The 25,028-nt window shown below is 38.6% G+C and overlaps 3 protein-coding genes across 4 annotated transcripts in view; all 3 read right to left on the bottom strand.

Annotated features, from left to right (window-relative positions):
- The window catches only part of LOC133744216 (MDIS1-interacting receptor like kinase 2-like), a 75,469-nt gene that overhangs the window by 34,322 nt on the left and 16,119 nt on the right, over nt 1-25,028 (bottom strand). The window lies entirely within an intron of this gene.
- Nucleotides 859-4,696, bottom strand: LOC133746180 (MDIS1-interacting receptor like kinase 2-like). The gene is made up of 2 exons (XM_062174340.1): nt 1,627-4,696; nt 859-1,544 (listed from the first exon to the last, which is right to left on the bottom strand). Exons 1-2 carry the CDS (start codon nt 4,430-4,432, stop codon nt 1,195-1,197), a joined length of 3,156 nt encoding a protein of 1,051 aa, XP_062030324.1. The 5' UTR covers nt 4,433-4,696; the 3' UTR covers nt 859-1,194.
- LOC133741926 (MDIS1-interacting receptor like kinase 2-like) lies at nt 11,473-15,791 on the bottom strand. Of its 2 annotated transcripts, XR_009862244.1 has the most exons (3): nt 12,984-15,791; nt 11,728-12,850; nt 11,473-11,648 (listed from the first exon to the last, which is right to left on the bottom strand). XR_009862244.1 is itself a non-coding variant. In XM_062169639.1 (2 exons), the coding sequence occupies exons 1-2, from the start codon at nt 15,688-15,690 to the stop codon at nt 12,486-12,488; spliced, it is 3,072 nt and encodes a 1,023-aa protein (XP_062025623.1). In that variant the 5' UTR covers nt 15,691-15,791; the 3' UTR covers nt 11,473-12,485. The 2 variants fall into 2 exon arrangements, 1 of the variants encoding a protein (XP_062025623.1); XM_062169639.1 differs by having other exon boundaries at nt 11,473-12,850.

Here is a 25,028-nt window from a genome sequence, read left to right as displayed (position 1 = left end):
GGTAAGAGAGAATTAAAAAAACTTAATGGGGTAAGTGGGAAAAAAATCCCTAGAAATGGGGTAAATGGACAAAACCCCAATATTTAATTCCAAGGAAATAGAAGCAGGAAATGGAAAACAAAAGACGAACAGTTGTAAATCCCAAGCTCCGTCGCGGGAGTCCGTCGTTCCTCAGTACAAGAACCAGAGATGATCATCTCAAAGGACCCACCGTCACTGTCCGATTGGCAAGCGAGGCCGCCGTATGGGCAGCACGATTCGCTTCTCAGTTGGGGGCAGACCATGTAGCATCGCAGTTCACCTTTGCAAATCCAACTAGAAGGAGAAGGAGCTACTGAGGCCTCAGTCGTTGGAACAAAAGGTGAAGGCTTTGAGAACTCCAGGAATTCTGAAATCAAATTGGAGGTGGAGCTAATTGTTTGAGGAGGGTAAATACTCTTAAGCTGGTAACTGGTAAATGTTCCAGCAGAAGAAACTGATGATGATGCTTAGTAACCTCTCTTTTTCACTGTTGCTCGTTTGAGACTTTGCAATAGATAGAAACCACTGATCAAAAGTAGTTATTTGGTTTTTTGGGACCTTAAGATATGAAGAAGACAGAAAAATCTCAGAGCACTGAGAGCAGCAGGGCAGCTCCTCTCCACTGGTTCAGCATTTCTCCACATCTTGCACTCACTTTCACTGCAACCTGCGGCTGAGCTTCGTACTTACAATTATTCATCAAATTATTGCATTCCCTTTCCTCTTCTTCCTTTGTAGATTTTGATTCAACTATTTACGTCAGGAAATAAGATACCCTCAACTCAAAGTTCAACTCAAATTTTAGGTACTTCTTGATTAAAACATGGGTTTTACTTTATTTGGGAAATCAAATAATAGATAGATAGATATGTTATGATATTATCTATCTGTTTACTTGCTTAATTGGTCCTCATTGAACCAACATAATGAGGTCCTCATGGCAATATATATTCAAACTTCTGCTACTGTTTGGTGATGGGTCATAACTTGCTGCCAAAAGAAACCCCTCAAAATGCAGACATTGTACGAAAGAGTAGTGCAAGACTTTAATATTTCTGAAAACAATATACATGGATAGCTACTTTTGAAAAGGAATACATAAATCCCTAAATATGATATAAACAAGATCATCTATTTTTACTATTACGAGTTGTATGGTGAGACATGCAAAGATCAGTTCTTAATGATTGATTCAAGTGTAATGTCCTGCTTTCTGTAGGAATATGCATTTTGGGATGATAGCACCTGAGAAACCATTTGCATTGTTGGCCTTGATTGTGGATGGGAATGTCTGCACTCGATTGCTAGTCTTGCAATGGTTATCAGTTCATCCTCAACATCAGGTGTCGGAGGGGGAAGCCGTTGGTCCAACAAATCCATCAGTGACATGTTTTCATTTGCTGAAGGATTCGGAAATGAGGGGACCAAATCACCCAGATGCTTCCCCATTAGGACTTCCAGTGCCAGCACTCCAAAGCTATAAACATCACATTTCTCAGTTACCTTCATCGTGAAAGCGAGCTCTGCCAAAAGAAAAGAAATGAACATAAACCAATTGATAACTATACTTAATGAAAATTTAGAAAACACATCTAGTTAGTTTACCTGGGGCTATATATCCATATGTTCCTGCAGGGGTTGTCCAATTTGATGAGCCTGGATTTAAAAGCTTGGCAGTGCCAAAGTCTGCAACACAGGGCTCATAATCTTCATTCAGCAAAATGTTGTTGCTTGATATGTCTCGATGCACAATCGGTAGCACACAATCATGATGCATATAAGATAAGGCATGAGCCACACCTTTAACTATATTCACCCTTATACTCCAGTTCAATTTCTTTGCTTCTAATTCTTTGCTCAAATTTGCAGACAGGCTTCCCTTTTCTAGATACTCATAGACCAAAAAGGAGTGAAGCACATTTGAACAAAAACCAAGGAGTTTCACAATGTTTCGGTGTCGTATCTCCAGTAGTGCCCTTATTTCATTGAAAAACTCCTTTTGAGATGCCTCCTCACTATCATGTACTGGATAGAGTTTCTTCACAGCGACTATGCTGCCAGATGGTAGCTTTGCCTTGTAGACAGTTCCATATCCACCCTTCCCAATGCAGTATGCAGTGTCAAAACTGTTGGTTGCCTCCATGATTTCGCCATACATTTTTCTTCCATCAAAATTTGCTATTGCAAAGACTTCATTCTGCACGTAGCTCTGTTCGGTGTGTTGGTATTGCATTCTTCTTCTTCTTCTTCTTCTTCTTCTTATCAGGGCAATTCCAAGTAAAGCAAGTAAAATTACTCCCAGAACAGGGAACACGATTAGAAACACTAGTCTTCTGTCCTTGTTTGAGGTACTTTTATTTCCTGCAGAAGGATTGCAGGTTTGCAGTCCTACAACATTGCTGCACAATCCATTATTCCCTTCCAAGGAAGCATTTTGAAATGCTTTGCTGTCAGGGATGGCGCCCTGCAACTGATTGTAGGACATGTCAATGTGCAACAAGCCAGGCATTTCACCAAAAGATGTTGGAATGACACCGGAAAGAATGTTGTGGGATAGATTCAGATCCTCCAAGCTCTGCAGCTTGCTCATTTGTGATGGTATGTTACCCTCAAGTGAGTTACGACTTAAATCTAGCTGGGTCAGTTGAAATAAGTTCCCCAACTGTAATGGAATTTCCTGACTGAACTTGTTGTTGCTCAGATTCAAGTAGATTAGTTTCGACATGTCACCTACAAAGCTTGGAATTGACTCGTTAATTTTGTTGGTGGACAGGTCTATATATTCAAGGTCAGTCAGAGATGCAAATGTGGAGGGTATAGGACCAGAAAGTTGATTATCACCCAACTTCAGATTCACCAAACTTAGCCTCCCAAGATCTTCTGGAATCACACCAACTAAATGATTGGAAGAGAGATCAAGCGCCTGAATTTGAGTTGCATTGCCAAGCTCTGGTGGTATGCTACCAGTAAGGTTGTTACCCGCAATTAGGAGGCTCGTTAACTTCGGGCATTGTCCCCAGTTTTGTGAAATTTCACCATACAACTTATTGTTGCTTAGATTTATAAAATCAAGATTTGGATACACACCAAAGTCTTGAGATACATTGCCAGTCAATTGGTTCCCTTCAAGACGTACTCTGATTAAGCTCTTGCAAGTTTTCAAGCTCTCGGGGATTGGACCTATCAAATCATTGTTGAATGCTGTGAAGTTTTGAAGCAATCCACCTCTGCAAATGTTTTGGGGCAAATAACCAGAAAATCGGTTGGTATCAAATTGCACAATTGTCATCTTTGTGAGATTTCCTATCTCTTGGGGGATGGTGCCGGAAAGTTGGTTATCACGGAGGTACAAGCTTACTAAGTTGTCCAAGTCACCCAATGAAGTTGGAACCGAGCCATTTAGTTGATTCTGGCTCAACTGTAGATTCTCCATAGATTTCAAGTTCCCTATCTCCTTAGGAATACTGCCAGAAAGTTTGTTTGAGTAGAGATAAAGAAGGGTAAGGTTTGGCAGATCACCTATGGATGCAGGGATTGAACCAGAAAGATTGTTTGATTGAATGCTCAGTTGCACAAGAGACTTCATCTTTCCTATTTCTGAAGGGATAGAACCAGAAAGGTTGTTGTAGGCCAAGTACAACACGGTTAGATTTTCCAAGTTTCCAAAACTTGGAGGGATAGGACCTGTTAAATGGTTGTCATCCAAGTACAATTCAACCAATTTTGATAGGTTTCCGATTTCAGGAGGAATGACACCAGAAATCTGATTTCCAAAGAGATACAAATTTGTCATGTTGGTAAAATTACCCAGGAAGGCTGGAATAGACCCTTCTAGATTGTTGGTGTTCAGAGCAAGCTCAAAAAGAGATTTGAGCTGGCTCATTTCTTCAGGAATCGAGCCATTTAACTGGTTTCCGTTTAGGTGGAGGACTTGAAGATATGTTAGGAGACCAATTTCTGGTGGGATGATCCCAGTCAATTGATTATAAGATACATCAAGGTAGATGAGTTTGGAGAGGGAACTAATCTGAGGTGGGATGGTGTCGAAAAGTTCATTGGCACTGAGGTCAACATATTCAAGATCAGGGAATGACTGGAATGAGAGTTCATGTAGCGTACCTTTTATACCAGAATTGGTAAGGTTTATCCGGTTGACACTTCCGGCAGCATTGCATGAAATACCGGTCCAAACATTGCATGCACTTGATGAATTGGTGGCGTTACTGGGAAGGGAAGTCCACGAGGTGAGATTATTGTTCCCTGTTTGATTCAGAAAGCTGGCTTTCCATTTGAGAAGTGCTTCTGCTTGTGTAGAATCAGCAGAAGCAAGTTTTGGTGATGAAACCAACTGAAGAAACAAGATAATGCAAGCTAGAGAGCAGACATAATCAAAGTAAGCAGAAGGTTTCATGGCTCTTGATTCTGCATAAAGGATAATGATCAAGGGTTCTGTGTATATGAAGGTGTGATAGAGTGTATACTGGGGAATTTGGAATCTTTAGTCAAAGTCTGCGCCTGTTGTTTTCAGAAAGATTGTATTGTGTATAATGCCTTTCTAATTCATCAGAGTTCAGAATTGAGACGTCTCTGCCTCTAATTTATTGTTTGTTGAAGGTGTGAAAGAGTAGTGGGGAATTTGGAATCTTTTGTCAAACTCTGCGCCTATTTCTTATGACTTTTGAATGTCAACAAATATATCATTTTCTCATAATATATCATTACTATATGCTGACTTCATTGAACCTTACCAATTTTGTTTTTTTAAGTTCAGTTTTGGCGGTTCTGCACTTCTAGAAGAAAATGAGATATTGTCATTTCTGGCCTTAATGCAAAAATACTAATGTGTTGTGTCGTTGAATTTGTAATTTTACCATAGTTAAGATGGACTGGGCATATGATTACAGTGTAGAAGATGTTGCAATTACCATATGCTTTGTAATTGGAATTGTCAATTTGTGATCGCACTACTTATCAGAATTGCATCTTTATATACTCGTAGAAGATGTTTATGATAAATATACAACAAAATGCAACTGGGTATTGAATACAAAGTTGAATTTTATACAGTGTAGTTTTAAGTTCTGTAATTAATCATAAATTTGGCCTATGGTGGATTGGCACCGTTATAATCTGGGAAACTTCATACATATATGGTAGGCCTAAACTGTGGGTTTTCATGTAGGCATGCGATTGCTAGTGTTAAAATAGTGACAACTTCATCCAGAACTTTACCCGTGGGAGGTTCAAGGCGATCGTCCCACGTATCCCCCCACATTTTGGCTTCCCTGGTTGCAGGTGATAAGAGCAAGTTCACTGGGCTCTCTCATGCCCGGGCACCACGTCAAAAGCAGGCCTGGGGGAAGAAAATTTCACTATTCATTCTTCCACCGGTGTTGGGGCAAGACCACAGTGGGTGGCCCAGGACACCATCTCGGGCACCATGGTGACTGAGGGCGTGACCCAGGCTGCCACGCTGGCCCAAAAAGAAGAGGAGAGGGGAGACGCGCGTTGCCGAAGAATTGAAGGCCAGTCGCTTGTCTTCTAGCGGCGACAGGACAGCAGGCGCGTAGCCGCGCATGTTTTTGTCGTGACCTGGGGTGCTGGTGCGACGTGGCGTGTAGCCGTTGGGCTGCTTTGGTTTTTGAATGCAATGGTCCACAGATCCGGACCGTTGCTTATGAAAATTGATTTTGATCTGACGGCTATAATTGTGGTTTCTAGAGGTTAAAAAAAATAACCGTTAGATTACAACGGTAACAAAAAAAATATAACCAAAATTTCCTATAAATACCTCACCTCCTATTTTACTTCTCACACCAAAAAAATCATCTTTTTTCCTCAAAATTTGTCTACCCATAAAATTTTATTTGGTTGCATTTCCAAATTGTTCATCAATACTATTTATTTATATCATATATTTCTCATTTTCCCAAATAAAAAATAATAAAATATTTGATGAACAGTAACTGACTGGTGACCCTGACCCAACGGGTGGAAGCAAAGATCCAGTGGCAGTGAATAGTTTCCTGCCCTGGTGACCTGGTGACCCAACGGGTGAACTTGCCCTAAGGGTAACCCAACTAGATTGCTAGGGTACTTCCCTTTAATCACTTCAAGTGCTAACACGCCGAAGCTATACACATCACATTTCTCCGTCACTTTCATTGTGTGAGCCAGCTCTGCCAGAAAAGTGTAAACATAAGATCGAAGTATATAAAACATTTTTACACAGAAAGAGAGATATGACATGTTCATGCACTATGGCTATGAAGAATGAGGAGAAAAGTTTATCAGAGAGCATTTGTCACAGGTATCCTAATTTAAAAGTGTAGTTGAAATGATAGCCTAACAAGATAACATGTCAGCCTGAGCAGTAGGAAATCAGTACCGTTGCATACATTACCTGGTGCTATGTATCCAATTGTGCCTGCAACGGCAGTCCAGTTAGATGAGTCATGCTCTAGAAGCTTAGCAGTGCCAAAGTCTGAGATGCGAGCCTCATAGTCGGCATCTAGCAAAATGTTCTTGCTGGATATGTCTCGATGAACAATTGGCGGGGACACATCATTGTGCATGTAGGATAAGCCATGGGCCACACCTTTAATGATATTCACTCTTTTACTCCAATCCAATTTCTTAGCTTTTCTTCATTGCACAAGATTGAAAACAAGCTACCCGTTTCAAGGTACTCATAAACCAATAGAGAGTTCCTGGTATGTGAACAGAAACCGTAGAACTTCACAATGTTTCGATGGCGTATCTCCGTCAATGCCCTTACCTCGCTTAAGAACTCTTTTTGAAAGCTCCCCTCGCCATCACATGGACTATGGAGTTTCTTTACAGCTACCACTTCTTCTGATGGAAGCTTTGCTTTGTAAACGCTTCCAAACCCTCCCTTGCCGAGACAATAAGCAGCATCAAAATTCTCAGTTGCTTTTACAATTTCTTCATACAATAATCTGCCATCAAAAAGTGATACAGAACGCAACTCAAACTGTTGTAGGTACATGTCTTTTTGCCTTGTGTGTTGACATGTCTTTTTCCTTAGGAACATGAACCAAGCAAATATAACTGCACCCAGGACAGGCCGGATGAGTAAGCACACAACTTTTACACCAGTTTTCAAACTGTGCTTCTTATCTTCCGGATTATTAATGCAGGGCAGAAAACCTGTAACATTTCCACACAACCCTTTGTTTCCCTGCAATGCTTTAATGGGAGCCTCATGAAATGCCTTATTGTTTGGGATGGGACCCCAGAATTGATTGTATGATATGTCGATGTGCTCCAAGCCACGAAGTTCATCAAAACTCTTTGGAATAACTCCAGAGAGATTATTGTGGGAAAGATTTAGCGTCACCAAACTTTCCAACTTACTAAACTCTGTTGGTATCTCTCGATCAAGACCATTGTGACTCAAATCTAGCACGGATAGCTGAGTTAATGTCACGCCCCGGATTTTGAATAACAAATCCAAGTCCGAAACATGAATTAATACAACTCACATAAATACAACCTGAATTTTTTTCTCAAAACAACCACACCTCACATCGCTCGATATTACATAAACCAAATCTCAAATTTGTTTATTACAGCACACTCTCACCAAATTATATTGTAAGGCTCAAATGAGCATAACTCACCTCACAATTACAATTGCTGTAAAACTAAAACAAATTCTCTAACCCGCACGATCACCGTCCTGATTCTCCTGACCTGCAGGATTACCCGCTACACCGTTTGAATAGTGTACCGGGATTGCAACAATACAAACCCGGTAAGCTTTTTGCAAAGCTCGTATGAGTAAATGAAAGGATTGCACGATTTAAAGTAACACAATCAACTCAAGCACATTTTAATTTTGTTTTGCATAAGAATTGAAGTGTACAACATCACTTCAAGCATCAATCAACTCACATCTCATCATGACTACTCAATAAAAAACAACTTCTTACTCAATATATACTCACAGGCTTATGATTTATTTATATAAATCATCCCATGCAGTATATTATACTTACAGGCTTATGATTAATTATATTAATCACCCCATTCAGTATATCATACTTACAGGCTTATGATTAATTATATTAATCACCCCATTCAGTATGTCATGTCATACCCAAGGGCATATGATAACTCGTTTATCCCCCAAGCAGTATGACGGCAGACAGACTAGAGCTCTAACTGTATCGTAAAGTGTCACCTGGGCCAAGGTTCACCTTACGAATGACTGCTTTTCTCAATTCACTCGACTCCTCATTTAATTCATCTCAACGACTCAACTATCGCACTTTACTCAATTACCCATTATCATAGACAACACAACATCTAAGATAAATCACATATTCCAAAGGGTAATGCTCAAAATATAACTCAGTAAATCACACCATCCAATATATATTCCACGTAAATATATATATACGTAGTCACCCACACAAGAGTGACCACTAATACCAACTATAGTTCACATGCAATAAAATCTAGAAATTCATTTTTATAGTTTAAATACATTTTACTTACCTATGGACCGTAGTCGATCAAGTCCATATAATTTAAAACAAATATTTATTTTCATAAAACAATTTCCACAATTTCTCAATTAAATAAAATCACCGAATTTCGGTTCGTGAATGAACCATGTGCGATTTACTCACCTCGATATTCCCGCTGCGTCTTCAATTCAACACAATACACACCGAAACCGCTCACCCAAGGAAGACCGTCAATCACCTAGTCAAACATGACCTTAACTTAGCCAATAACTCAAAAACATAATCAAACGACAATCCAACGGTCGGATTGAAATTAAATGATGATCCAACGGTCGGATCCTCACGGATCGCCTTCCTAATCACTGTTTTGCATTTACACGAAGATCCAACGGTCGGATCTTCGCCCATGATCACACAAAGCCACTGGGACAGTCATAAGATCATCATATCAAAACTACAAGTCCATCTGACGGTCCTAACTTCACAGATCACAAATCTAACGATCGAAATCGATCTAAACTTAAAAATTCATAACTTAATCATACGATATCCAAAAATTGCGTATAATATATCGAAATGATCGTATTGAAATATAGAATCTGAAAATGTACAGAAACCATATTTTTGATCCCCGGAGGTGGCCGGAAAGGGACGCCGGAGTTAGTGGCAGAGCCGCCGCCGACCACCACCAATGGTGTCGGGGCCGGGCTGCTCTTCTTCCTCTCATCATGCGTAACAACTTCCATAACTAGCACGAAGTCTGAAAATGACCGGAAGGGGTCGAAAATTACCTTGAACAGTATGAAGGTGGCCGGAATTTTCCAGAAACCGGCGAGAAACTGCAGAAAACGGCGAGCTCCAATTCGACGTAAAAACGTCAATTTAAGGCTTCGATTCCTTCTGAAGAGTTGTTAAGAAACTCAGGAAGAACTCACTGGTTCAAGAATCACAGAAAAATATGGTCTGTAGCTCGAGATATACCGATCGAAAGCTTCGGTGGTCGGAAAAATTCCAAAATTTTGCAGAATCCGGCAAGGCTCGATTTCGACGTCAAAGCTTCAATTTCAGGCCTCGATGCCTTCTATAGAGTTGTTAATAACATCAAGGGGAACCCACTGGAAAAAGAATCAATCAAAACGATACACTACAGCTCGAGATATACCGATCGAAATATTTTCGTTTCGGATTGAAAACTTACCGAGCTCCGACGAACGTGAAACCGGTCACTCTAGGTGCAATCCTCCTTGTATGATGATCAGCAGGTTGAGGGGAGTTCATGGAGCCAAGGATCGGAAGTTTTGGTGGCCGGAGCTAGGAGAAAACCGGCGTTGACCAAAATCGAGCTTAAATCGGACCGGGCTTGCCGCCGCCGCTACAGGCCGCGCCGCTACAGGCCGCGCCGCCGTGAAAGGCTGCCACAGACAGGTGCGCAAGGACCATACGAAGCCAATGGAAGAAGTTTGGTGAGGATCGGTGGCCGGAGGAGGAAGAAATCGTCGATCGAAGTTTTGGAGGCGATTTCCGGCGGGGAACTAAAATCGCAGCAGATTTTCCAATTTTGGAAAAATCTGTTTTTATTTTTGGAAATTTCCAAAAATGGAAGCTTTATACTAAATTGGAAACTTTTTCAAAAAATCATAACTAATTCATACGAACTCCGATTTTTGCGTTCCGCATATGCACGCGATCGTATCGACGAGCTCTACAACTTTCATGAAGAAAGTTTTCCCAAATTTTGAACGTATAAAAAGTCAACTTTGTTGACCCCCTAAAAACGTTCGTTTTCGAAAATAAAATCGTTCGAACTAATTCCACAACTTCTCCAAGCTTCGTACTCGCTCCTACTATCGTGAAATCATTTCTAAAAATCCATGGAATTTAATTTGGATTTTTCGGGGTATTACAGTTAAACTCCTGAATTGAAATGGAATTCTTTGACTTAACTTGTTGTTGCTGGCATTGATATGGTGCAGCTTCAGAAAGTTACCTAGGCTACTTGGAATTGACTGGCTCAATTTGTTTGTGGACAGGTCAAGATACTCAAGTTCAGTCAGTGATCCAAGCTCTTGAGGTATACCACCGGAAAGTTGATTGTTATTCAGTATAAGCTTCCCTAACAAAGTGAGCCTTCCAAGTTCCACAGGGATGTTTCCAACCAAATTATTTGAAGAAAGATTACGCTACTACAGTTGAGTCAAGTTTCCAATCTCAGGTGGAATGGCACCAGTAACATTGTTGCCTGCAATATCAAGATTTGTTAGCTTCAGAGACCTACCCCATTTCGGTGAAAGTTCTCCGTAAAATCTATTGTCGCTTAGATTTATGTAATCCAAGTTTGGATACTCACCAAAATCTTCAGATATGTTTCCAGTGAGTTGGTTTCTATCAAGGCGGACTCTATATAAGGTTGTGCAGTTTTTCAGGCTTTTGGGAATTTTATCTATCAGACGATTGCTATTTGCAGTGAAATTAGTAAGATGCCCTCCTTGGCAGAGATTCAGAGGCAAATGACCAGTCAAATTGTTTCTGGCAACTCTTAGCACAACCAGATTCTTGAGATTCCCTATCACTTGAGGAATGGAGCCAGAGAGTTGGTTGTCCCGAATGTATAGAACCTGTAACTTGCTCAGATTTCCAATTGACAAGGGAAGAGGACCAGTGAGGCGATTTTCTATCAGACTAAGAACAAGAAGAGACTTAAGCTGACCTATTTCTTGAGGAATTGAGCCATTCAACTGGTTCTTATTGAGCTGCAGGGTGTGAAGGCTTATGAGGAAACCAATTTCTTGTGGGATTTTCCCGGACAACTGATTATTGGAGAGATCAAGATACATGAGTTTGGAGAGAGAACTGATTTGTGGGGGAATGACACCAAATAGCTTATTTATGCTGAGGTCAATATGTTCTAGATTTGGGAAGGACGAGAATGAAAATTCATGTAGTGTACCTTGTCTATTCTGCTGATACTTCCAGCAGCATTGCATGAAATACCGGTCCAAAAACACGGGCTTGCATTTGCTTTTTGATCTCTGGAAGAATTGGTGGCAATGGGAAGATAAGTCCATGAGGTCAGAATATGCGGTTGGGTTTGATTTTGAAAGCTGGCTTTCCATTTTAGAAGAGCATTGGTTTCTGCAGAAGCAGAAGCAGAAGCAAATTTTGGTGATGAAATCAAATGAACATACAGGATAAGGCAAGCTACAGAGCATACCTTATCATAAGCTGCTGAAGTTCTCGTGGCTTTTGTTTTGGTATATTGTGGCTTCTGTGCTTCATTTGTAATGCCATTATATTATTCTGCGGCCCTGCTTGTATCAAGATTGAAATCGGAAGCAGGTGGACTGAAAACTTTGGAAATATGAATGCACACTTCAGTCAAAGTCTTCCGGGGATATTTGTTTTCTTTGTCTTACTAAGAAAATGGTATGTCATTGCAAAATGTGGATTTTCTCAGTGAAGTTGGATGAAACTGATAAGCCAGCTAGTACAGATCATGAACTAGTGGTAGAGGGGACGGGTATCTTTGTGCAGTGAAACGATTTGGTTTTATTTGTTTCAATGTTATGATTCTTCTCCTCTACTTTATTTTCTTCAGTTGCTGCTTAAACTTGTATGCAAGCCATTTTATTTGACCTTGTGATATTGTCTTTGGTGAAAACCCAAGATTAACAGAGACTTCCTACCAATTATCTTGTACTGAGAGGCACTAGTGGCGTATAATTTTCTCATTATTTTGAAGAGGAGAAATCAAATAATGATACTCCAAAACATAGAGTCAACAATATGAGTCCCAGTTTACATATTAATACTAGCACCATTTACCAAAATTACACGTCCAGAGACTTTACTAGATTTGTGTTGCATGTACAACAACATGCCAGTGGGATGAATACAAGATTGAGTCTATACCAAGATATAGCTCAGTTTATTGGTAGCTGCATTTCTAGCCTATACAAAGAAGAACTAAGTTCAGATTCTGCTTCCTAGATAATCAAAAACAGATTGAGCCTTGTATTTGTCCAAGTCTGTCTGAGAGATATGCATTGCTATAATCTGAGAAACGTCATACATGGTAGGCCTAAACTGTGGATTTGGATGTAAGCATGCCACTGCTAGCATTAAGACAGTAACAAGTTCTTCCAGAATTTTACCCGTGGGAGGTTCAAGGCGGTCATCCCACACATCTTCAGGCAAATTTCCTTCTCTGATTGCAGCTGGTGACAACAAAGACCTGATTAGATCGCTCGGGTACTTCCCATTCATCACTTCGAGTGCCAATACTCCGAAGCTGTACACATCACATTTCTCAGTCACCTTCAATGTATATGCAAGCTCTGCCAAAAAGAGTAAACACTAGAAGTTATGAACTTATGATATACAGCGGACAATGATTTAGACACATTGGGACATGTCATGTTACAAAATCATTGATAGATTCGTATCTGACATTTGCGTGTGTTATGTTACCTGGTGCTACATATCCGAATGTGCCTGCAACAGCAGTCCAGTTAGATGCACCGAGTTGTAGCAGTTTAGCAGTGCCAAAGTCCGAAATGCAAGCCTCATACTCGGCATCTAGCAAAATGTTCTTGCTGGTTATGTCTCGATGAACAATTGGTGGCGATACATAAGAGTGCATGTATGATAAGCCATGAGCCACACCTTTGATGATATTCACCCTCTTGCTCCAATCCAATTCCTTGGCTGCTTCTTCCTTGCACAAGATTGAGAACAAGCTTCCCTTTTCGAGGTACTCATAAACCAAAAATGAGTGTCGTGAATGTGAACAGAAGCCATAAAATTTCACTATGTTTCTGTGGCGTATCTCAGTCAATGCCATCACCTCGTTTAAGAACTCTTTTTCAAAGCTCCTCTCACCATTACATTGAGTACTATGGAGTTTCTTTACAGCAACCAAGTCATCAGATGGAAGCCTTGCCTTGTAAACGCTTCCAGTGCCTCCCTTCCCAATGCAATAAGCATCATCAAATTCCTCAGTCGCTTTGACAATTTCTTCGTACAACAGTTTTCCTTCAAAAATCGACACTGAACGAAGTTCAAATTCTTTAGGATGCATGCCCTCTTCATCTGTTTTTTGAAAATTCTTTTTTCTTCTGTATGTGATACAAATTCCACAGGAAACAAGTATAAGTACTCCTACCACAGGTGGGATTACCAAGCACACGACTTTGTAACCAATGTTCGAGCTGTGCTTCTTTTTGCCAGGAGTCTTGGTGCAGGGCTGTAGACCTGTAGCATTGCCACACAGACCTTGATTCCCTTGCAATGCTTCTATAGGAGCTTCTTGAAATGCTTTGTTTTCTGGAATCGGACCCCATAATCGATTGTATGATATGTCAATGAACTCCAAGCCATGTAGGTCAGCAAAAGTCTGGGGAACAATACCAGAGAGGTTATTGTGGGACAGATTCAGTGTCAACAAGCTTTCCAGATTACGGAACTCAATTGGTATCTCTTCACTAAGAAAATTATGACTCAAATCTAGCACAGACAGCTGCTTCAACTGACCCAACTTACTTGGGATTCCATGGCTCAACTTGTTGTTGCTCAAGTTCAGGTGGTGCACTTTCACAAGGTTCCCCAGACTACTAGGAATCGACTGGCTCAAGTTGTTTTTGGACAGGTCAAGAAATTCAAGGTCAGTCAGTGATCCAATTTCTTGAGGTATGGCACCAGAAAGTTGATTGTCATTCAGTACTAGCCTCACCAAAGAGGTCAACTTTCCTAGTCCCATAGGGATTGTCCCAACTAAATGATTTGAAGAAAGATTAAGCAAATGTAGTCGAGTCAAATTACCAATCTCAGGTGGTATGGAACCTGTTATATTGTTACCTGCAATCTCAAGATCCGTTAGCAGCAGAGACTTTCCCCATTTCTCTGAAAGTTCACCATAAAAATTATTGTCACTTAGATTTATGTAATCCAAGTTTGGATATTCACCAAAATCTTCAGATATATTTCCAGTGAATTGGTTCCCATCAAGACGGACTCTATATAAAGTTGTGCAGTTTCTCAAGCTTTTAGGCATTTGACCTATGAGTCGATTTCCATTAGCTGTAAAATTTGCAAGCACTCCACCTTTGCAGAGATTCTGTGGTAAATGACCAGTCAAATTGTTTCTGGCAACTCTCAGGACAGCCAAGTTCATAAGATCTCCTATCACTTGAGGAATGGAACCAGAGAGTTTGTTGTCGCGGATATATAGAACCTGTAACTTGCTCATGTTACCAATTGACATGGGAATAGGACCACTGAGTTGATTCTCACATACATTTAGAACAAGAAGAGACTTCAAGCTTCCAATATTTTCAGGAATTGGGCCCGACAGATTGTTCCGATACAGTTCCAGTAAAGTAAGGTGTCTCAGGTCACATATGGAATCCGGAATACTGCCAGAAAAGTTGTTGGTGTGAAGGCTTAGATTGCTGAGAGATGCCAACTTTCCTATCTCCAGGGGAATGGAACCAACAAATATGTTCTCAAACATGTATAGTACTTTTAGCTTTCTTAAGTTCCCAAAAGTTTGTGGGATCTGACCTGTAAGATTGTTGGTATTCAAGTAAAGCTCCACCAACTGCGAAAGATTCCCCATTTCTATAGGAACTGAACTAACCAGAAAGTTCCTACCTATATTCAAGTAAGCAAGACTGCTAAGGTTTCCAAAAGAAGCAGGAACTGAACCATTTAACTTATTACCGGACAAATCAAGATACACTAATTTGGAGAGCCGACTGATTTCAGGTGGAATGGTACCAAAGATTGAGTTCATGCTGAGATCAAAGTGCTCAAGATTCGGGAAGGAGGAGAATGAAAATTCGTGAAGCGTACCTTGTAAACCCGACTTGGTAAGGTTTATTGTGGTGACACTCTTGGCAGTGTTGCAAGAAATGGCAAACCAAGTGCATGGACTTGTTTCATTTGGGAAGTGCTGAGCACTCCATGAAGTTAGGTGTGATCGAGTATCTTGAAGACTGGATTTCCATTGGAGAAGAGCACCAACTTCATCAGTAGAAACAGTAGCTGAAGCAACACATTTGGAAGACGAAACCAAAACAACAAACATGATGAGGAAAGACAGAGAGCCTAGTTTCTCAAAGATTGATGCTCCCATGTTGCTTGTAATGGTATAACACCTCACCAGAATCATCAACATTTTTCCATCTTCTGTTGAGTATGTCTCTAAGAAATTTAAGAGGATTTGAGGAACCTGGAAAGTCTTCTCTGTAGTTTTATGAATATCTTGTTACAAGTCCATTTTTGAGGGAGGTACCATACTGATTTCTTTGAGGATATTATATTCTGTTTTTTAGTCAACTTCTTTCAAAGTTTTATTCCCAATGATTTTCTGCCAGCAAAAATATTAGGGTCGTACTTTCAAGTATAAAATAGAATCCCGTGTATATATTCATATATGCGTACAGAGTTGAATTGGATATGCTGTCCAAAAATGTCATACTGTAGGCTGCTAAGAATTTTCCAAAATATGTATATATACTATATAGGTGGATTGAGACGTCGCCTGGATTTTGATTTAGTAAAAGATTTACCATCTGCTTACATAAACTATCGACCAATCTGTTCTTGGTTGGTTATATGTCAATCAGTCTTCACTCTTTGTTTGGGTCTATAACATCACACTCACATAGTTTGTTTGTGCATTTTGGTGGTTGGATTGAACTTGTCTTCCAAAAAACAAAATGTCTTTTTTCAATTTTTTGATTCTGTTATTTTCCAAAACTATATACGCCGGCAAATTATTTTCACCTATGAGGCTATGATTATCAAATATATTATGTTGATCAATAGGGTGAGATAGGGTGCCCTAATATTATTTACTTTTGATGATTGACAACTAAGTTAACAATTACACCCAATGAATTTTTTTTTCGTGAAATTAAAGAAGGGGACCAAACTCTAACCTATAATTGTCTCACTCTCGCTCACCACTGTAGCTGACTCACTTATCAATCCAAATTTAGCCAGCAAGTTTGAACTTTGAACAATGTTAATATAACTCCAGTTGCCGACTGCCTTCCTAAACACAATTGATTTCGTGCATTCTTGCTTGACTTTATAAAGTCAGTCATGTGATCAAGAGAATAAGACATCCATGTGAGAAAGACTATCTGGGTGGAAGTATTCAGGATTATAGTAAACAAGTACACAAAATGATTTAGCGGCAGAGGATCAGCACAATTGTCACATATTTAACAAAACTTTGCAAAGATTCAGCTGCAAGCGTTATATTAATGACTAGTTCAGGAGCACGTTAAGTCGAACAATTCATCAGCTTTGTGTCCTGACCAAGTCACCATATCAATCAACCAAAGTTGATGATGATGACCGTGTCATCAAACCCAGGCTACATTTGGATAAAATTCCAGTCAAACTACTCTTGCATAAAATTCCAAGCGAAAAAAAATTATGAGGAAAGGAATAAGGTCTTTAAGTTTACTAGAGGAGATGATCTGTGAACCAAAAGGGAGAGAGAAGGTAACAGTGGTGTGATGCAACTGTACAAGAGTGAAATGACCGAAACAAATTCATATAACCAGACAATGATCAATGAGGAGTGATTTATATCTGAAAATCATGCAACTTTCTCACATTTTATCGAGTTGCCTTAAAATCCAAAAAGCTATATGGGCCATAAACTATTGGAGAAAGAGATTTTCAAAATATATTTTTTATTAAAGAAATCAAAATGTGTCTGTTTGCACCTTTTTTTTTTCTTTTTTTTTGAAGGGAGATGAATATCAATACATATACTCATGACTTCACTAAGTCACTGCTAGAATATTATACACACCAGAGCAAAAACTCCCGAAGCATAAACCTGTTTTTGCGCCTAACTGGGAGACAAATTCCTAACGAATAACACTCATTCTAGAACTGCCATGCACACTGTCACGCCCCGGACTCGGATTAATCATATAATCTCGAGCTAAGGTGTGAATCACACCGTAATTATAGAACTAAAATTTCTATAATCAAAATGTGACAAAAAAAAATCGTAAACTAACAACTAGATGACAATATCTTAAAATTCCAGCGGAAGCATATATTACATAATCTCTATCATACATAGTACACTAGTACTCATTCTTTATTTCAAACAAACATAAAGAAAACACAAGTTTCACAACCCATTTGACATTATATACATATCGGAACTTCTCGCTCTAGTATCTTGATTCCATACCTGCAAAATCTGTTAAGGGGTGAGCTCAACCAGTGGCTCAGTAGGGACACAAAACCTCCTCATGGATAATTGACCAAAAATAATATAATCATGTATTTCAATTATAACATGCACATCAAACAATGATGCAGTTCAACTCCATTTATCTGCCCATTAATCCATATACTAGAATACGCAAGCCTACACGTCCCATACCGTGTACTTTACAATTTTGCAACTGTGACTTGATTATCCAAACATATAAATTAACCCCCTGACTCAATCAAATCCCCCAAAACCCTTTTGCTAGTCATCTTGTCCGAAACATTGATATCCAAGCCCAAATAACCCAAATATATCGACAATTATACCGGCCGATATTCTAAACCTAAATGTGCACAAGGGCTCACCTGAGTTTGATCCCTAGAATGTTCAGACTCAACTACACAAAAGATAATTCCCACAATCACCAAATAACTATAATTTCTCCCCAACTCCTTTACACTTGATAAATAACAATCTCCATGAAAACATGCATACTTACATCGATCAATGTACATTCAATAAATTTAATGCAAATATCATCAATGAAATCATTCAAAACAATATTAACGAGAATAAAATATACACAAAGTACATAAAATCAACATCCAATCATAAAAAGTCCCTGAGATTCTCTTATCTTATTTCTGACAATCGTGGACAATACAAAACAAATCAAGCCTTCTAGATTGTCAAAACTAATTTCACCAAATCTGAATTTTCTTTCCACCAATAAAAAGAGCTCGTCAAGATGAATCCGTAGACGAAAACGGATCTTAAATCGGACTTACGGTTTAAAAGATATGCCAAAAACAAATTAATTCTAAAGAGAGAGAGAAAGTTCTCCGAAAAATGTGGAAAAATCTGGTTCGGGTCTATATATAGGGCTGGGGCAAACCGACATAATGGGTCAATGGGCCGGTTTGAATATGCTATTAAAATAGCATAAAGCCATGTGTCAATTTGTAGGAAAACAATCTGATAAATAAATGACACATGTCAAGTTTTTATCAATATGTCTACCATTAGCTGACACATGTCAATCATATACTACCCAATTGCACCACGTGGAACTTCTGTTCTTGATCACCAAGTAATGCATAGTAACCAATAGTGACGCGCCACGTGTCCAAACTTTTTAATTTCTCTCCGAACTTCAAAATCATTAAAATTAGTTTAGGACTCCGAAAAATACTGCGAACTCGTGGAGACCTCTACTTTCTACTTCCAACCTCAAAAATAAAATTTGACAAACTTCAAAATTTGTGATCTCACACACACTTAACCAAGGACTACAAAACTAACTAACTAAACCATAGCCTAATTGAAGATATATGACGCAATCAAATAAACTGGTACATCAGTTTAAGACCGCAATTGATGTACATCAATATTAGTCGTCGAATTAAACCTGTCACAATTATATCCTCAAAGAGACTAAGGCATGATCTTGCCGAAACCCTCTACACCTACCAGAAAAAGTGAGGCCGGCCTTATTGTAAAAATAATAGGGAAAACATCACAAACCATGCACCAACTTTAGGCATTTTTACACTTTAGTATACCAACTTTCCTAACTATCATATTAGTATATCAAGTTTGCTCTCTTCTTTCATTTTGGTGTACGCCGTTAACTTTTCTGTTATCTTTACAAAAAAAAAAAAAAAAAAAAAAAACTGACAAAACGTAGTGGGCCCATACTTGTAAGTTTATTTTTTTGATATATTACAGCTATAGATCTATCCTCTGCACTCGAAGGTAAACAGTTAATTTTCACTATTCATAATTCATATTCTAGAATATACTCTCCGAGAGGAACAAAACCCTCTTGATTATTTGAGCATAGGTTAGATCCGCACATCACTGGTATTAGAGCTTGCAAAGAGCTCAAAAGAGAAATCCCCAATGGGGACAATGTCTGAATTACTATTAGAAAAGTTGAATTCTCTACTAAAATCTTCTGATGAGAAACATCAGAATCTGATATAAGAAGTAACTAGATGTCAAGATCATCTAGAAAAAGTACCAGATATAATCGCCCAATTAGAAAAATTGGAGCACAAAATAGATTATATCAAAGAACTTCCTAAAAGGGAAGAAGAACAGCTAACAAGTGTTGGCAGAAAAATCACTGAACAGCAAAAAACGCTGGATTCTATGAAAGATATACTGAAGGCTAGGATAAGAAAAAGCCTCCAGTAAAAGCAAAGAAATCTAATGTATTCAAACCATTAGAAAAACCCGAGAGGAATCCTACGCCAAGCTTGATTTTTCTAGAACCCTCTACTAGTCTGACTTGTATCAGGTATGAAAAACCAAAATACTTGGTAGCAAGAGATGTCAAGATGATGAGCATCTTTGGAAAAAAAAAAAAAAAGGAGTACAACTCCTAAATGCTGAAGAATTTGAATACAACGAAATTGAACAGGAGGTAAAAAACTCCGCAATTCCAAAGTTAGATTTTAAACAAATCTACAAAAGGGGAAAGTTTGAACTGATGGATAGCCATCACTTCAAATTATTAGAATTTACAACCCCCTCTACAACAGGAGAAACAGATCTCTTGATGATCACTCCTGATGAAGTCGCCAGAGCAAGAACAAAAAATTATCAATTTATGCACATTAGAGCAGTCCAAATTGGCATAAAATTGCTTGCTCGAGAAGGCATAAACTGTTCAGTTCTATGTGTCTTACAACACAATAGACTAACAAATTTTCAAGCTAGTCTGTTGGGAACACTTGAAGCATCTTTATGCAATCAAGTGGCATATTTCAACTGTTTTCCAAACTTCTCAACCAGCTTGAAAGATGCATCTCACTGTCTAAGACTGAGAGTTAAGACAAACGACATATCAATGAAAAAAAGATATGCAAGAACTTGCAATAGTAAACAGAATATACTATAAACTGATGAGTACCACCGTAGAACCTAAGACAAGGATATCAAATATCCCAGGTCTTACTGCTGGATTCCTCACCAGTCAGAAGAACCATTCACAACAGATTTACAAGGTTACTTGGAATGAAGTAACTTTTCCTATTGAATGAAAATTATCTGGCCCAAAAAAACCAGCAGAAAATGCTAAAGCGGCAATTTATGAAAGCAGAAAGACTGGAGATATTAGTCTAAAATTTGACGATCACAGAAAAAGTGATGTATGTCCTGAAAATGTCAGGATAAACAAAAATCTTCTTAGAATAAGCTACAGCACTAGAGAAGCTAGTGTTAGTGGTACCAAATTCTCTGTTGAAGAATCAACAGATCCTATTACTGAAGAAGAATTAGAAGCTGATCTAAACAGACCAGTATTTATGCTTAGAGCACAAAAACTCTATGAACTCTATGATGAAGCAGAATCTTGCGAAAATCTTGAACGATTAGAAAAACTAATCGAAGAAATGAACATTTTCAAACCAGGAAAGGTAAGAAAATCCTTCCCTATCAAGATATCGAAATGGAAGACGGAGAAAGCTCCAATTCTAAAACTTTCATCATTAGAGAAAAAGGAAAACTAAAACTCCCTGTACAGAAAGCTCCTACAGGCAAAAAAGAAGAAAGAAATTCTCAAAGATTTGTTCCAGAAGACAATATCCCTAGGGTACCAATCACAAACTATGGCATATGGCTAAATCTAGACAAAGCTCTAGATAAAAGAAAAGCTATTGACCAATGGGTAGATAGCCTAATGATGGCCTCTGCTCTCACCCTTGGAAAGTTTGAAGCACCAGATCTTCAGGTGTACTATGTAACTACTCTCACCGGAGTAGCCAAAAAGTACTATTTGTCTTTCAAAGAGACTGCCAGAGGAAGAGACTGACTAGAAGAAATAAAAAATTCAAAATCTCCGTATGATTTTGCAGTACCCCTGTACGATCAATTCTGTGGAGATCTTTCTAATCTGAGTGAAAAGGCTAAAGAAACGGCTAAATCAAATATCTATGCTCTCAAAATTTGTGACATGAGATATTTTGAAGAATATTTGAATGAATTTCAAGAATATTACTGTACAATAGGTGAACTAGAAAATACTGATCTAGTAAACCTGTGGGAATGATAGGCGACATGCTTGCTTCTTCAGATTTCTGCGGTGGAATGGTGAATGTTTTGGTGTTGCAAGAAAGCAGAGAACTGAGTAGAAATTATGGATCAGCTTTTGGAAGTGGCTTCTCAAAAAATTTGGACAGAAATACCGTTCATGTACCACACCCGTGGTCCACTCACTATCTGTAAGTTAGTTCTTCAATAGCTACACAGAAAACTCCCTGAACCATGGAGAACAGCCGTGAGAGAAAGCATAGCTGAAAAATCAATTGAAAGATTTTCAGTTGGAGGAATTGCCGACAGAATCAGGCAATTACTAAAAGAGCAATGCAAAGCAAATCTTAGAGCCAAGATGGCCAAGAAACAACTCAAAGGAGTTGAAAACTTCTGTTATGGAATACTGGATATGCCTACCAACTGGGGATGTCATGAATCCAAGTACTACAGAAGAAGAAAAGAAAAACATTACTCGAAAAGATTCGGAAAGAGTAATAAGAAAAAAGATTGGAAATTTAAGAAAAGTTCCAATTTCAAGAAACAACTGGATGAAGATCCAAAAAAGAAGTTCTTCAAGAAAAAGAAGAATCATCAACCCAACCCTCAGAATAAAGAACCAGGCAAGAAAGCCTACAGATGTTGGTTATGTAAAGCTGAAGGGCACTATGCCAATGAATGCCCAGAAAAAGGTAAAAGATCTACTAAACCTCTATTTGAAGAATATGAGCCCATAGTAGAAACAGCAAACATGAAGGGCTACGAAATAGCCTATTCTGATGAAGAAGAAAAAGATAGGTCAGTTTCCTCTGCCTGGTCTGAAGAAGAAGAATCATCATCTGATTCTGAAATAGATTCTGAAGCAGAATATTTAGAATCCAGACAGATGAATGTTCTAAAAGTCAAAAACTGGGAAAAAAGTAAGACAGAAGCAATAACGTCTTCTTACCAGGTAAACCCTAGTACATTCGTTTGTGACTACTGCCTATGTCATGAAAGGAATGGACTTCCTATGTTCTGTGAAGAGTCAAAAAAGACGTATCCAAAGAATGCTTCATAGCTGAAGCAAGAAGAAAAACCAAGAATGGTCTTATCAGCCAATTGGTATAACAAGAATATGAAGAATATTTCTCTGAACAAAAAGAGAAAACGGTAAAAGCCCTGTTCCAAGAAATTATGGAACCATCTTCCTCAGAAATAAAGGAAGAAAAAATCGATGAAGAAATATAACTGGTTGAACCACCAGAAACAGGTCCAGAAGAATGCAAACCATTCATCCCTCAAGAACAAACTCAAGAAAAAGAGTTGTTTCATCAATCGAAAATCATCTCTACAAGTAGATACAACAACTACATAGAGATTGGATTAAAATTCCCTGATCATAGAAAATATCATCTACATGCTTTTGTAGATAATGGATCAGGATTCACAATTGCAAAAAGATTTGCAATTCTAGAAGAACTCTGGAAAGAAGATAAGAAAAGAATAGCTACTGGTGTCCAGTTTGACGGAAGCCATCTTACAATGAATAAAGTGGCTAAAGATGCTCGTATCACCATTGGTGGAGGAACATTTATCATTCATACCCTTTGGCAATCAGAAGACCAAGGATCAGATTTCTTGTTGGGAAATGATTTTATTCTCCAACAAAGATTTATTCAAGATGAAGAAGCGATAGGCTTCAGAAAAGGAGAATGGGTGTTCTGGGCAGACCGACTTACACAGGCAAAAAGTAGGTCCACACTTTACTACTCAGTATCAGAGATCGCAACAGAATAATGGTGATCTTGCTCCCTACAAGCCCAAATTTGAACCTGTGCTACAAATTAAACAACAAGAAGAATTACTTGTTGAAGAATCTTCTGAAGAAGAAGAAGAAGAAACTAGTGAAGAAGAAGAAGCTAGTTTCATCCATGAACATAACCTCAAGCATTTTCAGAATAAGCTTGAGTCTCAAAAAATTCCCACTCTTGATAAAATCAAGAAAATACTCGAACAAAATATAGATGTCGACCCTCAAAAATTTTGGAAAAAAGACCCAGTGGTCTGTGAATTGAGATTACATGATATGAATGCTATCTGTCATGTCAAAGCCATTCCTCAGTACAAAGAGGAAGATCAAAAGGAATTCAGAAAAGACATTGAAGATCTCCTGAACAAGAGATTAATTCAACCATCCACTAGCCCTCATCATGCTCCAGCATTCTACGTGAGAAATCATGTAGAAAATATCAGAGGAAAAGCTAGAATGGTCATTGACTATAGAGATGTCAATAAGAAGACCGTTAAAGACGATTATCAAATTGCTCAAGTACGAGTACTGATAAACCAGCTCAGAGGAGCTAAAGTCTTTTCAAAATTCCATGCAAAGTCGGGTTTCTGGCAAGTAAAGATGCATCCAGATAGTGTTCCTCTCACTGTATTTGGAACACCACAAGGACATTACGAATGGTTAGTAATGCCATTTGGCCTAAAACAAGCCCCTTCAATATTCCAGAGAAAGATGGATGACATCTTCAAACATGTTGCTGAATTCTGCGTCGTCTACATTGATGACATCCTTGTCTTCTCCAAAAACAGAGAAGAACACATGAAACACCTCTATGAGGTTGTAAAGCTGATAGTTCAGCATGGAATCATCTTAGGAGAAAAGAAAATCTTCTTTATCTTAGATGAAGTTGATTTCCTTGGAATAAACATCAAGAATGGAGTAATAAAACTCCAACCCCACATCCTTGAGAAAATCTGGAAATTCCCAGATAGAATTCCTGATGCTAAGAGTCTGGAAAGATTCTTAGGAGTTATTAATTATGGGAGAGATTTCATTCCAAAATCTCAGGACTAACAGCAATGTTATCTCCTAAAACAAGTTCCAAAAGAAAATGGAACTTCACAGAAGATGATGAAAAAATTGTGAAGCAGATAAAAGCTCTCTGCAAAAATCTCCCTCCTCTTCAACAACCAGAGGAAAATGATGAAATCATTCTCCAAATAGATGCTAGCGATAATTACTGGTCCGGTGTCATTCTGGCAAAAACGTCTGGAACTAACATTGAAAAGATCTGTAAATTTTGTAGTGACAAGTTCAGCCTTGCAGAACAAAATTATCCTACAGGAGAAAAAGAAATTTTGGCGGTCAAGAAAACAATTTTAAATTCTCCAGCTTTTCTTGCAAAACATTTTACTGTACGCACCGATTATGCTAGAATAAAGAATTTTAAAAATTTTAA

Source organism: Rosa rugosa, chromosome 4 (genome assembly GCF_958449725.1).
Source record: "Rosa rugosa chromosome 4, drRosRugo1.1, whole genome shotgun sequence".
Taxonomy (NCBI): Eukaryota; Viridiplantae; Streptophyta; class Magnoliopsida; order Rosales; family Rosaceae; genus Rosa; species Rosa rugosa.
The sequence above is the reverse complement of the archived record's forward strand: the minus strand, read 5'-3'. Positions and strand labels throughout refer to the sequence as shown.